The sequence below is a fragment of the Salvia miltiorrhiza genome, chromosome 8, assembly GCF_028751815.1.
Source record: "Salvia miltiorrhiza cultivar Shanhuang (shh) chromosome 8, IMPLAD_Smil_shh, whole genome shotgun sequence".
NCBI classification, from domain to species: Eukaryota; Viridiplantae; Streptophyta; class Magnoliopsida; order Lamiales; family Lamiaceae; genus Salvia; species Salvia miltiorrhiza.
The window spans coordinates 24,430,066-24,445,550 of record NC_080394.1 but is presented as its reverse complement, the minus strand read 5'-3'; the positions used below and the strand labels follow the sequence as shown (position 1 = coordinate 24,445,550).

At 31.4% G+C, this 15,485-nt stretch overlaps 1 protein-coding gene and 1 long non-coding RNA gene across 3 annotated transcripts in view; both read right to left on the bottom strand.

Annotated features, from left to right (window-relative positions):
* Positions 1 to 4,755: 4,755 nt before the first annotated feature.
* On the bottom strand, positions 4,756 to 9,635 carry LOC131002026 (uncharacterized). Its single transcript, XR_009094110.1, has 3 exons — positions 9,041 to 9,635; positions 8,886 to 8,948; positions 4,756 to 5,000 (listed from the first exon to the last, which is right to left on the bottom strand). It is a non-coding gene; the product is annotated as an uncharacterized LOC131002026 (long non-coding RNA).
* A 5,291-nt stretch (positions 9,636 to 14,926) lies between these two features.
* The window catches only part of LOC130998847 (LOB domain-containing protein 15-like), a 1,226-nt gene continuing 667 nt past the window's right edge, over positions 14,927 to 15,485 (bottom strand). For both annotated transcript variants that reach the window (XM_057924250.1, XM_057924249.1), the window contains exon 3: positions 14,927 to 15,485. This exon is cut by the window's right edge. In XM_057924250.1, the coding sequence (XP_057780233.1) occupies positions 15,128 to 15,485 (358 nt within the window). In that variant the 3' untranslated portion in view covers positions 14,927 to 15,127.

Sequence of the window (15,485 nt, the reverse complement as noted above, 5' to 3'; positions counted from 1 at the left end):
GCAAAATTCGAATTACTCTCCAACGGTTGAATTCTTGAAAGTCAACTCCGCCAACGGATCTATTCAAGACCTCTCCTATAAATAGAGCTCGATGATTACTTCAATCTTCACCGATTCAAATACACAAGCTGAAACGCTGCCGAATTTGCAACTCAGCCAATCAAAGCCTTCCAAAGTTTGAATCGAAGAAGAGAATCACAAAGCCAAAATCAGTCCATTGTTGATTACATATATTCTCTTAGAACCTTAGGCATATTTTGTTTATCCAAAGCCTAAGTTACTTATTACAGAGAGCCTATTCTCTGTGATCTAGTTGGCAGTTTTCGAACCTCCTTTCAACTGAGCGAAAAGAGTGTTTGAAGTTGTGTAGAGTTCAGACCAGTGTTCTGACTCCAGAGATATCTTAGTGCCAGTGCGCGCTAAGTGTGTTTGAGAAATCCAACCCAATATGTTGGTACTGAAACGTGTGGTTTCAGTTCTAGGTTTGCTGTGCACCCGTAAGCATATGCCAAAAGTGTTTGTCAGTGTGATCTACTGACCATGGATGTAGGAATTGGATTCCGAACCACGTAAAAATCCATTTGTCGTTTATCGCTTTCAGTTTTACTTTCTTATCTGTGCACAGACGTTCTTAACTGAAACTGACTAATCGCAAAGTGAAACATAAACCTGACAACGTGTTAATCACATAGGTTTTTTCAAAAGATAAAGTTTTTCGCTACGTGTGTTATTAGTTTAACTGATAAATCTTCGGATAGTCAGTAAGATTCATAACACTTCTCTGTTCAATCCAAGACTGAAGCTCTACGAGTGTATCAGTTAAAGTCTTGACTTTAACTGATATCTTTACTGAAGCATTTTTCAGTATCAGTCTTCAATCTTTCGTTAACTGATAAAGGTTGTATTGTGTTTGTTGTTTTTGAAACTGCCCATAGGTGTATACCTCCCCCTCCCCCCATACACCTATTCTAGACCTTCCGGGACCTAACAGGGACGGAGGGAGTAATTTTTTGTGTGAAAAGCAATTCTAGGAGCAAGCTCTAATTTGATTTCTCTCTCTTTTTTTCCTTTTTTTTTGGATGTTAGTGTTAAATTGTATTTTTTTTCCGAACATCAATTACAATACAAAGGACACATAAATAAATTGTAATTGTTATTATCACTTTGTCAAATAATTCTTCAATTCACAACCAATTCGATGAATTCAAAACTGAGTCCCTAGTGTTGGTTGTTAATTCATCAAGATGGTTATCAATTCGAATTTTAAAACTAGAATTCACAATCAACTTGATGAATCCACAACTGAATTGCTAGTGTTGGTTGTAAATTCGAGTTTTAAAGCTCGAATTCACAACCAACTCTACTGCTAGTTGTGAATTCAAATTTTAAAGTTTGAATCCACAGCTAGAAATAGTGTTGGTCATGAATTTGAGTTTTAAAGCTTGAATTCAAAACTAAAATAGTGCTAGTCATGAATTTGAGTTTTAAACCTTCAATTCTCAACTAACACTATTTCTAGTTGTGAATTCAAGTTTTAAAACTTGAATTTACAACTAACACTTTTTTTTGTTGTATATATCATGACCAGCATATATATGTTCTTGTGTGCATATGTGAAAGTCGATCTTGGGCACAAATGCATGCTATTCTTAGTCGAGACTATATTGTTCTAGATAATAATCGCTTAGATGACTTAGACTAAAATTATTTCTAATGAGCCCACTTAAGCCAAAAATGCCTTATCCATCATTAATCTTTTGTAGCCAATTTCACCCAGAATTAATTCTTTTGACTCACTCATATAAATGTCCTAATTTTAATAACATACCCGGTAAAGAAGACTTAGGAGCATAAAATGAGAAAAGGGAAAACAAGGAGAAAAATGATGGAAACATAATGGGCAGAACGCTTGAATGAAAAATGATAAAGTCCACAAATTGAAAAGGCGAGGAAAGAAAGAAAATAATAAGGACTTAGGAGAAAAATGAAAATCAAAAGAAATAAGTTCGTGTTGTTATGTGTTGGGGCCCATAAGAAGGGGAAAATGATCTATCTAGGCCAAGACTAGAAGCATCTTGACCATTAAGTCTGATTGACCTTAGCCTAGATCCAAATACTTCCAACCTTTTGCCTTAAGCCACATTACAATCAAAGTAAGACCTAAGGATATGCGGTTAGAGTTACTAGGGAGTGGAGATGGAGAGTGCATGCAAGCCTATGGTGAACCCTTGATGTGGTCTGTCTTGAGCGTAAATAGAAGCCTAAACACATGAGAGATTGAGTGCTGCGAGGAATAAACTCGATTACTTAAATTGAATTTTGACTATCTGATAATCTGTGCATTTATTTTGGAAAGTGTCATTATAAATGAGGCAAACTAAAAAGGAAAATGTGCCAAGATAAATGGGACGAAGGGAGTACTACTTAAGAATTAATAAGAATTTTAAAAAATATATATAATTTTTGGAAATCTTTCACTTCAAGAAATTTTCTTAAACCCAAAATCATTTGGTTGCCTGAATAAATTGATATTCTTTTTAGATGTTTTTTTCTTTTTTGAGAAATTATAAGAGGTATCTAATATATAAGTAAATAAGCAACCTCGCACGCAGGCGGGATCTCTACACCACACAAAGGTGGGAAAACAACCGCACGTAGGTGGAACTACTACCCACACAAAAATGGAAAAACTACCTACACGCAGACGGGATTGAACCCAAGACCTCTCACAAAGGACAGTCTTTGGGTGCCTCGGCTTTACAATTAATAAGAAATTAACTAATATAAGCTGTCAGAAGCTTTAATTATTTCATTCATGTTGGATATCTCAAATACGGGGTTTGATAAGTCTACATGCAAGCCCCGACTCATCATCAGTAATAAAAAGGTAAGTCAATATTGATTCTCTATTGGAATGAATCAATAATTATGAATTAACTCGGATCTGGGCTGATCATAAGAATTAATACATTTTAGGCTAATCTTTATTCCTTGTATTTGATCTCTAGACTGGCCCAAAGTCTCATGAGCCCAGTAGGTGAAGATAAACCCAACTCATTGAATATGCTTAAACCATGTATTTATAATAATAAATACAATTATCTGCTCTCAGTTGAGAACACGTGCAAAAATCATAAAACTAGGTTTCTGTGAGAGAAGAAAAAAAATAAAGGCGCTGTTTTCGAGCTGTGATATTTTCTCTAGGAATCTTCGAGGTTCGTCGTCCATCCGACATCGGGTATTAAGCGGGATATACAGTTCAAAAGCTCAAAGCAGGAGTTTGCTTTCGACGATCTTTGCAGCAAATTCGCAAGTAATTCTTACTCTAATGTGCAGTATTTAAATTAATAAGAGCATGCTAGATATTAATCGATGTATGGTGAATTATGATAATCCGAGAAATGATCATACAAGCAATCCTTCACGTGCCCCCCGAAAAGGGGCAACATATGTACACGTTCGAAGAAACCAACCTCATAGATCGTATTCGGATCGAGGAGACGAACGATGTCATCCGTGGTGTCGACCAAAAAGGCGATGCCTATTAGGGGAGGTTGTTGGATAAAATCAACGCAATGGTGTCTGAGCCGTTCACAGTCCGACAAATGAAAAGTCATTGCGGGCGTGTCACCGTTGAGGTGAAGCTATGGAAGGCAACATGGGTTGAAGCCCATGCCAAGTGACCAAGAAGTCATAGCGACAACATGTGGGAGATGGCTCAAACCTTGTACACATCCAAAAAAAGGGCATTCCATTAAAGTGGTGGAAAGCGTGGAGAATTTTTCGACAGAACCAAAAGCTCAAGTCCTTGTATCTCGAGAGCGATGTTTATTCCCAAGAGGCAAAAAAAATTGTCAGAGAGTGGCGATTTCATAACATCGGTGTCGGACGAAGAAATTTCTTCTACAAGGCTGCGGCCAAGAGCAAAAGATCACTAGCCTCGATCCCCTCCACCAAATTCTTGAACTCTATGGGCAAGACGCAAGCAAATCTCACCGCAATCTTCGAGGCCAACAGGGAGAAGAATCGCCTCAAGCACGAGGCGATGGATTCTGTTCATGGATATGTCGAGAATGACACCTGAGCAACAAGAAATACATGTGTAATGAGTGGCTGACATGCTCGCACGAAGGGGAGCCAGAGATTACTGATTTTCATGTTTTAAATTTTTGTAATTTTAAATTTATGTCATTTAAATTTATGTGATTCAAATTTAAGTAATTGTCTGATTTAAAGTTGTATCAATTAAATTAAATAAAAAATACAAAATACAAAATACAAAAGTAATTCATATGACTTAATATTATAAGTCAATTCAATGCAGTATTTGGCTCACGTACGTGAGCCTGGAACATGAATAAGTCAAGCATTAACTCAAAAAATTAAGGTGAATGCTCTAATTCATTTCTTCAATATTTTTTCAGCTCTAAGCTCTCTTCAAGACATGACCTTTATGGTTAATTCTGACTAACCTCTTTGATTGATTTTTTTTTTTTCTTTTCCTTTTTCCGTTGGAAGAATATGGTACAATGATCGATCAGCATATGTAAACAAATCATGTATTTCTAGTAATTCTATGTCTATTTGGAAGTCCCTAAAAGATCAGCTATTGGGAGGTATCAACCTGAATTGAAAACTGAAAACTGAAAAGTAATAAGTTGGAGAAGTTATTTCAAAATTTAAATTATATAATATTATATTAATTGTAAACAGAAATCCATAGGTAATTGTGTGAAGACAAGCATAATGCTGCATTTACAAGCAATCTGGACATAGGACCAAATTCAGTCACCATCTCCATGTGAGAGATGTTTAAATTAATCTTTACACATACACATGTAATCGCGAATTAATTAATTTATTAATTATTCGTATAAAGATATATTGTTTTCTACATATAGTGGGGAAGGGAATGAAGGTCCCAATAAGTTATTCCACAAGTCATATAATTATTTAATCGTATGCTCCTTTTCCTCCCTTAATACCAAGGTTGATCGTATCTGCACGCCAACAGAAAGCAGATTAAAAAAGAAAATAGAAGTACATCAACATGGTTATATTTAGCTGTCAACAAAGGGATTTCATCCATTATTGTTGGTTGTAGCAAAATCATAACTCCTTTTCACCCTCTATTCAAAACAGTACGAGTATTTATGACTTATATGTCAATAGACACTACCGTCTACATGTGAAGATTAATGTTTGGCTCAATTTATAATATAAGCTCCTTAAAATAGCGTAAGCTATTTATGACCTTACAAACTATTGAAAAGTATTTTATAAGATAAATTCATGAACAACTTATAAGCTTTTAAACGACTGTAAAAATAAATTCCCAAAAAAATAAGTTCTCCACCCAATTTATTTTTCATAATTTTTTCATTTAACAAAAACAATACTTTCATAATTTGTTATTTTAATTATATACCCTTTTAATTTTCCGTCTATTTTATAAACTCAATTATATAAGCAGTTTAGCCACTTATAAACTCTTTAGATATTATATTGTATAAATCTTGAAACATTTTAATAATTATATTTTATAAACTTTTAAACCATTTTATAAATTACTATAGCTAATTATAATAAGCTCTCTAAACCAAACTTAATACAACCCACCGAACGTAAATGTACTGTTTACTTAAAATACTGAATTCTTTTCAAGTTGTGGAATTAATATATATCGTATATAGAGGTGAACTTGACTTTCCAAAAACTTGATGGTACAATGTTTCACTTGGGACTCCTATTTTTAGAGAGCTTCGCCTAGGACTCCTTTGGTTGGTGATAATCCTTTCTTTATAAATAAACCGATTCTACAATTTTATATGTGTTTAGTTGAATTTAAATAAAATAAGAAAAATAATAGAAATCCTTAAAATAATTGTATCTATTACTATTATGTGTGCAATTTTACATTTTTTGATATATTTATATGTGTAAATAAAATTTTTGCTCCCTCGAAAATTTGAATTTAGGTGTTGCATTCATCCATCAAAATGATATCGATGTATTTACTATATAATTTTGATGATCGAAGGGTTGAACCTTCTCATATAAATGGGAAGATGAGAAATGTAAAAATACAAATACAAGTGTTATAAAATGCAATAAAAATTATGTAACTGTGCATTTAAAAAATATATTTCTCATTTCTCACAATAACTTTGGTTTTATTAAAACTCCTCCATATCCCTATATATATATATATATATATATATATATATATTCGAGAAGCTAAATATTCGAGAGAAACAGAGAAGATGAATAAGTCAATAATTGTACTGAATATGCCAACAATTTTACTGAACGGAATAAATGTGCGGAATAAGTCAATAAACACGCACATTTATTCCGTTCAGTAAAATTGTTGGCGTATTCAGTACAATTATTGACTTATTCATCTTCTTTGTTTCTCTCGAATATTTAGCTTCTCTATTGATCCCTTCTCTATATATATATATTATATATATATATATATATATATAGAGGGAGAGAGAGAGAGGTGGGCTAAACTAAGAACACTTTTAAGTGTATAAAATAGGAACAAATCATGTCCATTAGATCTTGGTTGATCTTGTGGCTAGAAATTGTCCTAATCAGAACATGATTCGTAAGGCAAATGTTTAATTGAGAAAGGGAGAAATGTTCAATTGAGAGATAGAGAGAGAGAGAGAGAGAGAGGGAGAAATGTTCAATTGAGAGAGAGAGAGAGAGAGAGAGAGAGATAGAGAGGTTCAATTGAGAAAGGCAAATGTTTGTAGAATTGAGAAGTAATCCTAGCCATTTATTTAATGCAATCTAACAGCTAATAGACAATACCATATCTTAATCAAATCTACATAATTTTTGGAAGATACATTTATGATAATTACGTTCGGGATTCATAAGCAATTATTTCTTCTGTATTACGTTACTTTATGTTTCTGAATAAAGTCCATTAAAAGTATTTATCATGTTCAGCAGAATTATAATAACTGTGAGATATAAGGGTGTAAATTTGGGCCGGGTCGGGTACCCAACCCGCAAAATCACCCAAATTGCATACCCTCACCCGTCCTGCGTACCATGTGCCAGTACCCGAATATCTGTAGCGGGTATCCATTGCGGGTATTTGGGCACCCGCATTTCCCGTAATGCTTTGAAGGTTTGTAATTTTGAGCGTATTTTGTCCTGATGGAGGGTATTTTATCCCGCAATTTGCGGGTACCCGCATTACCCGAGGGTATTTTGTCCCTCTATTCAGAAAAAATAATTAAAATATTCAAATATTTAATAAATGATGAGAAATTAGAAATTCAAATATTTATTAATTGAAGTGTGTAATCCATAACCTGAAGAATTAGAAATTCAAATATTTAATAAATAATTAAAATAATTAAATTTAATTCAGGGTATGCGGGTACCCGCATTACCCGACGCGGGTACCTGATACCTGCAATTTTCTTGAACTCTATACCCGCACCCGACCCTCATTGTGAATTGTGAGGGTATCGGGTACCCGATACCCGCACGGGTATCGGGACAGGTGAGGGTGTACATGATACCCTCTACCCGAATTTATACCCCTAGTGAGATATATTCTTATGTTCAACTTAAGTTCAAAACAAATTTTTATGAGTTTCATCAAAATAACTATAAGTTCATTAAAATAAATTTCAAAATAACTATAAGTTCAAAATAAAGTCGTCTAGACATTCTCCCACGTACGCTAAATTCGACACAGATAACTATAAGTTCATTAAAATACATTGAAAATTTTATTAAAATATCCAAAAACTATAAGTTCATCAAATCGGAACAGTTAAGGAAATGGAGGAAAATCAACGATTTACTTTTTCCGTTCTAAGATTATTTTTCGTATAATTAATAAGGAACTAGCATTTGCACCCCGTGCAATGCACGGAAAATATTTTTATATTTCTAAATTTATATAAAATTGATAACAACTCAATATCACATTTATACATATAATAAAAAAAATTAACTTTAACTAATTAAATATATTTTATTGAATATTGAAAAAAAAAAGAATCCACAATAATAAAAAAAATTGATATTATGTAAATAAAAAAAATAAGTTAAAAAATTAAAAATTTAAACAATTAAAAAAATTATTCAAAAAAAATGAGAGGAGAGATAATTTTTAAAAATTTTAATTTTTAAATAAATATAAATTTTATATTATAAATAAAATATATCAAATTAAAGTTCTTATCACAATCTTTAATTTAATATGCATATTAAATATTTTATAATTAAACGAATTTCAAAAATTTTGAAAGGAACAAACAAAGAAATAAAAAGATAAAGAAAAAGAAAATAAAACCCTTTTTATAGATTCTAGAACTGTAAATAAACGTTTGTTAGAAATGTGAGTTAGTTGACTTAAATATTTTAATATTTTATTTTAAAATATGAATCGTAAAAAAAAAGTTTACAAAATTAAAAAATAATGAAAAATGAATTAAAGAATAGATTTAGTAAAAAAAAGATGAGAGAGGAGAGAGAAATTTTTAAAATTTTAATATTTAAACTAATATAATTTTTACATTTTAAATCTTATATTTACATAAACTATATCAAATTAAAGCTCTTATCGTGATCTTTAATTTGATAGGCATAATGAATATTTTATAATTAATCGAATTTCATAATTTTAGAAATAAATAAAACAAAAAAATAAGAAGTTAAAGAAAAGAAAATGAAAAGAATAAATAGAGTTTATAAATAAATCTTCAATTTTGTCTTAACTACAAAATCGCCATTCAATTTTCAAATTAATTTGAAATCAATTTCTAATTGAAAACTGCTGTTTTAATATAGTATAGATTATCTCAACCATCAAATTAGAAGTAACCAAAGGTGTGGAATAATAAGATCACCTTTTCAAATTATGGAGTCATCCATCCTGAACCCAAAAGAGAAACTCCCCCTTCTAGCTCTTTCTACAGTTGTGGAAATAAAATTCAAATTCTCAGATTATTGCGTTTGATTTCTTCTCTGTTGTAAAAATTTCGATGTTGTGGTAAAAACTCACTACAACAATAAAGGCATAGGAGCATCCATAGCACGGGGAGGGGGGTGTCGCCTCGATGCGGCACGCTGCGCAGCACCGCGCACTGGAGTGCTCCCCCCACTCGTGCTTAGTGCTTTCCATGTTGTCAGACGTTTTGGCAAGAAATGGCAGGCACATGCAGAGTACACACGGATAAAAAATATATATACAGAAATAGAAGAGAGAAGGAAAGAGCAGAGGAAGAAAGGGTTTGGTGGGGAAGATGAAGAAAAAGAAAAAGAAAAAAGGGGGACGACTGGGAGAAGAAGAAAAAAAAGAAAATGAAATGGGTGGGGCGGCGGATTGATAGGGTAGTTTTTACTTATATTATTTTTTCTATATTTTTTGTTTTAATGTTGATTTTTGATTTTTTTTATTTTATAATATTAAACCTTTTAAATTATTTTTACCTAATTTTTAATTATTAGTAATATTTTTATTTATTGTATTTTATTTTAATTAATGTAATATTTAAATTTATTTTTAATAAAATATTAAATTTTAAAATAGAAGAGCTAAAATGAGATAAAATAGAAATGAAGATTATAGTGCTTATGTATAGAGTCAATTCACTGGAGAGGGGAGACGATATGGCGGGGACCACCTTATAGCGCCCGTTATAGCGCCTCCCACTGGAGATGCTCTAAGTGATTATGTAGAACATTTTCCATTTTGATTAAATCAAATTTATAGTATAAAATAAGTGTATTGTGAATTTGTTATTAAATATTATGAACTCATTGTGAAAATTGATGAATCCAACAAAATAGAATTTTTCTTTTTATGGATTTGATCCCTATATCATGAATTCATTCAAAAATATCATAAATCCACCATAAATCTTCATAATTTATTGACTAAAATTATTCATATTTTATACTACAATTTACTTCTGAACTAATTTGAACCACGTTCTATATGTATCCTTACTATAACGTGTTGCTACATATTTTTTTGGGATTTATTTCTTGAGTTGAATAACTTGAAGGAAAAGGGACGCATGTGGATTGAACCATCGCTAAAATAAAATTGTCTAGCTAGTAGCCAGTGAAATCGAGAAATGTGTCACAAAGTTTATTACTATAATTTTAGGTATAACAAATACTATTAATTAGTTACATATATACATATATATTTATATACTTTTATTACATATAAAAATATAAGTAAAGTTGATCTCTTAACTATATCCTTTAATGTCACTAAATTTGTGACGTCCAAAATAACTATCCTAAGGTGTCACAATTTTATTTAATAAGATTTAGAAGTTTCAGAATTTTACAAAACCTATAATCACTTGAAACATTCTGTTATAATGCATAGGAATATTTCCAAATTACTTTCATTTGGATTGTAAGATAATATTATGGCAGTTGGAAGACTGTAGCAAGAATTGAATACTATTTACTAAAGATTACTTTTATATATCCTCCGTTTGGATTGTAATTGTATAATGGGTAGTGACTTCCTACCGCATGTATTCGAAGAGGGGGATACCACATCAGTTTCAGTATATATATAATGAGAATATCTAGGCGTATAATATAATATTGACGGTGGAGCTTGCCTTCAAGAATTGTAATTTCAGCAACTTATATTGGCTTATCTCTCACATTAAAAATTTTCCTAGACGTACATAAATATATGGCAGAGAAATCAATAATTACTCTCATATTACAATTCACTTTATTAAGAATTTCTCAATTTTTTTATTTCAAGTAATTAATTTTCGAAAATTTTAATGCTTGTTATGAAAATGTTGCCTCTATAGGAAACACAAAATCCACTCATGTGTATATAGTAGCTAATCGATCGTGTGTGCGTGTATATATATATAGTGAGAAATGTTATACTATTACATACTTTATGTGAACATCTTATATGAGCACCACTTACGTTTAGTCCTCGTTAACATTATTTTTTTTGTTTTATATATTTATTTTTATTCTAAGACTTTACAAATTATTATTGAGATTATTAATTTTATAAATTACATAAAAATTAGATTCTAATTTGTTCGTATTTTCTTTAACTTCAAATAATTAATAAAAAGGATAAGTTGGACTTTGATTTTTATGTAATTTATAAAATTAATGTTCTCAATAAAAAATTATGAAGTATTAGAATAAAAATAAATACTATATAAAACAATAAAATAACGCTAACGAATGCTAAACGCGGGCAGTGCTCACATAATTAAAGTATGTAACATAACTTTTTTTTTCTCTCTCTCTCTCTCTCTCTCTCTCTCTCTCTATATATATATATATATAGGGGAGAGCTAGAATAAAAACACTCTTAAGTGTATAAAATATAAATGATTTTCAGCCCTTAGATCATCAAGATCTACGGTTGATTCGTAACCCTGTTGGATGAATTCGTGGTCATGGGTCCGAATCCCAAAGGTAGCAAAAAATTATTTTTCACAATTCGTATTCATGTTTGATGAATTCGTAACCCTGTTGGATAAAATTCGTACATTAAAAAATATTTATATTTATATTTTAAGAAGTGTTTTTACCGTAGCCCTCCCCTATATATATATATATATATATATATATATATATATATATATATATGGGAGAGTTCCAATGAGATCCCCTATATATGGTAAGATCTTAAATTGATTTGTAAGTGTTAATTTAATGTATCTTATGGTTGATATTTATCTGGAGGGGGAAAAAATTTACCAGGGTTCGAATCCTAAGGGGAGCAAAAAATTTTACTAATTTTTTAATATCGTTATTCAACACTATATACTTCCTTGTCCAACACTATACATTAATTACATTATTCATTAGTCCCACGTTCTCACAAAAAATAACAATCTCACTGACACATACCCCTATATAAAAAATTGTTCCAATGAGATCCCTCATATGTGGTGAGATCTTAGATTGATTTTTTTTTTTTAATCTAGGTTCGAATATTGGAGGGAGCAAAAAAATTATTAATTTTTTGAATAACATTATTCAACACTAGATATTGCCTTATTCATCACTATATAATGGCTCATTCATTAGTCTCACATCTCACAAAAATTAGCAATCTCACTATAACCTAACCCCATATATATATATATATATATATATATATATATATATATATATATATATAGGGATTGGTTAGAGTGAAAACCGCAATTTAAAATGAAAATAGAAAACACTGCATTGGCGTGTAAATTAAGTTACTGCATTCCCTGTACAATTAACTGCATTCGGAAAAAATGAAAATAAATAAAAAATTTGCTCCCTCCAGGATTCGAGCTCAAGTGGTGCATTCATCTATCAAAATGATGCATCCACCGTTGATCTTCATGATCCGTTCTCATTTTAAATCTTCGTTATCATTTGAACATCTTTATATATATATATATATATATATAGGGAGCGGTTATTCAATAAACCACTCTTATTTTAAGAATTACGAACCAGTAAAAATGCATGAATTTTATGTATAACACGCATGAATAAATTGTATAAAGGTACGAATTGCGAAAAATAATTTTTTGCTACCTTTGGGATTCGAACTCAGGACATGAATTTATCCAACAAGGTGATTAATCAACCGTAGATCTTGATGATCTAAGGGCTGAAAATGGTTCCTAATTTATATTTTAAGAAGCGTTCTTATTTTAGCCTTCCCCTATATATATATATATATATAGGGGAGGGCTAGGGTGAAAACACCCCTTAGTGTATAAAATAGGAATATATATTGACCATAGATCTCCTTTAAATCAACGGTCCAGATCTAAAATATTGAAATCGTCCGATTCACTTACATAAACTGTGAATTCATACCAATATTAGGAAATAGGGTAGAAGAGTAAAATATTTTCTTTGACCATTCGTGTACAGATTTTTGGCCCCAATTTTTGCGCCTAGTAATTAGGAAAGGTTGGTTTTCCATATCTGAAATGATTACACTTAAATGAATTGATTGAAGGAGTGATGAATACGTGTCATTGCATTTTCCTTATTCCTCATTTTGTTTCTGCATAACCAAAAAATTCTAGCTTTTTTTTTTTTTTATCTCTTATCCCCAATTTTAATTTTTTTCTATCGGTGTCTGATCTAATCTTCTTCTCCGGCGATATTCGGCATTTGTGATTTTCGATTCATCTTACACAATTGATTGCATGAATTGTTTTAGCAATTCCTGAATTGAATTAAAATAATTTTCGATTCGTGTTGTATCAACACGTAATGCATGCAATTTAATTTCCAATTCGTGTTGTATCAAAACGTAATTCATATGTAATATGCCTACGATATTCACACGGGTAATAAATCACACAATTGATTGCATGAATTATTTTAGCAATTCCTGAATCAGATTAAAATAATTTTTGATTCGTGCTGTATCAACACGTAACACATGCAATTTAATTTTCAATTCGTGTCGTATCAAAACGTAATTCATACTACAATTTTAGCAATTCCGGAATCGGATTAAAATAATTTTTGATTCGTGTTGTATCAATACGTGATACATGCAATTTAATTTTCAATTCGTGTTGTATCAAAACGTAATTCATACAATTTAATTCTCGATATGTTCTCTATCAACACGTAATTCATGCGGTGGTGATAGACACAAAGGCAAGTCAAAAGTGCAGAAGAAAAAAAAAACTAATGTGCATTACTACCACTATGTAAAAATCTCTATTGCATAAACATTGAGAATCACGACAATATTGCTATCAATAGTTTTAAATAGTAAATTTAAATGCAACTATATATGAAAATCTCTATTGCATAAATATTAATTTAATTCGACAAAATCATTTTACACAAGAGAATGACGGGTATGAATAAATATATAAAACAATGAATATAGATATGCTTGGATATGGAATGAATTAACTTATTAATTACTATATCTTCCTAACCGATTATGAAATATTAAATTACTTTGATAACCTTTATTGTGTTAGGCGTGTAATTCCAACCTTAATAATAGGACAATTTTGAGCCACAAGATCTTGAAGATCCTATGGATGAGATTGGTTCCTATTTTATACATTTAATAGTGTTTTTATTATAGCCCTTCTCTATATATATATATATATATATATATATATATATATATATAGGGGTAGGATCAATGGAGAATTCTATATTATTCGTTTTGAATAAGTCAATAACTTTACCGAATAAATCAAGAGACCGCATGAATAGACATATATTCATAAAATACGCCACCTTCAAGATTTGAACCTCATGTAAAATTGTTGGCGTATTCATTAAATTTATTGACTTATTCGGACCGCCTTTCTCTTTCTCTCTACATTTAACATTCTCTATTGATCTCTTCCCTATTTTTTGTAGGGAGAAGATCAAATGAGAATGGACAAATATGGTGAGAATGGAGAATGATTGCATAAGTTAGTATATATGTTGCATAAAATGCTTGTAATTTGCATAAGCTGCTTGTAATGACTGCATAACGAAATTCATTTAATTAGGTAAAATTTTCGCTCCCTTCAAGATTCGAACACAGCAAAAAAAATTATACAATATTATATTGTAGCTTATGCAACAATATATACTATAACTTATGCAATCATTCTCATTTCTCACCAAATATAGCATTCCCAGTATGACTCATCCCTAGAGATGGAAGAGAAATGTAATCTCACCTTTATATAGAATTTAATATCCTCAACTCCACCTTATAAAGTTAATTTAGCTTGCTTATATATTTACCTGTAAAGCTTGCCCGAACTCGCTGTTGCCAGAATCTTCAACTGTTCCGCTCCAAGTAATTTCATTTTGCTGTACCAAATAAATTATTTAGTTTCATATATATCTTGTTCAACTATCATACTTACGCAGCCAAAGGAGAGAGGGAATACATCAAATGTATAACTAAGCAATCATAAAAGAGAGAGTGTATAAAGATATATAGCAAGTGTAACGACATATGGATACAAAATTTATTGATAGATAGCTTCGCAACTCTTTGGACAAGACTTAAAATGAATAATCTATGTACCGCTCGCCTTCCTTCGCCATTGATGATGTAATGTAACATAACATAAAATGGAAGTGAAGGCCAAATAATTCAACCAAAGTATGTCATATTTTCAGTAGAGATGGTGCTAAAGTCAGCAGCACTACTAGATGTAACCGAGGTGTACAAGGATGCGGATGTGAGAGGAGGCGGCGGGGGCGGGGGCACGGGCGCGGCAACGGAAACGGCCGCCGATGACAGCAAGGATGCATGATGAGATGGAAGCATATTTGATTCTTTGTATTTGTATTTGAAGATCTCAGTTCTCACAGCATTCAGCTCCGCTTGCAAGACTTGTACCTGCTGCTGCAAAGCTGAGATCGCTCCCATGCACCCATAAACTGGATCTCGAAGCCTCACATTCGCCTCGTAAACAAGGCTATTTGCTGCATCTGCTCTCTGGCTCTCA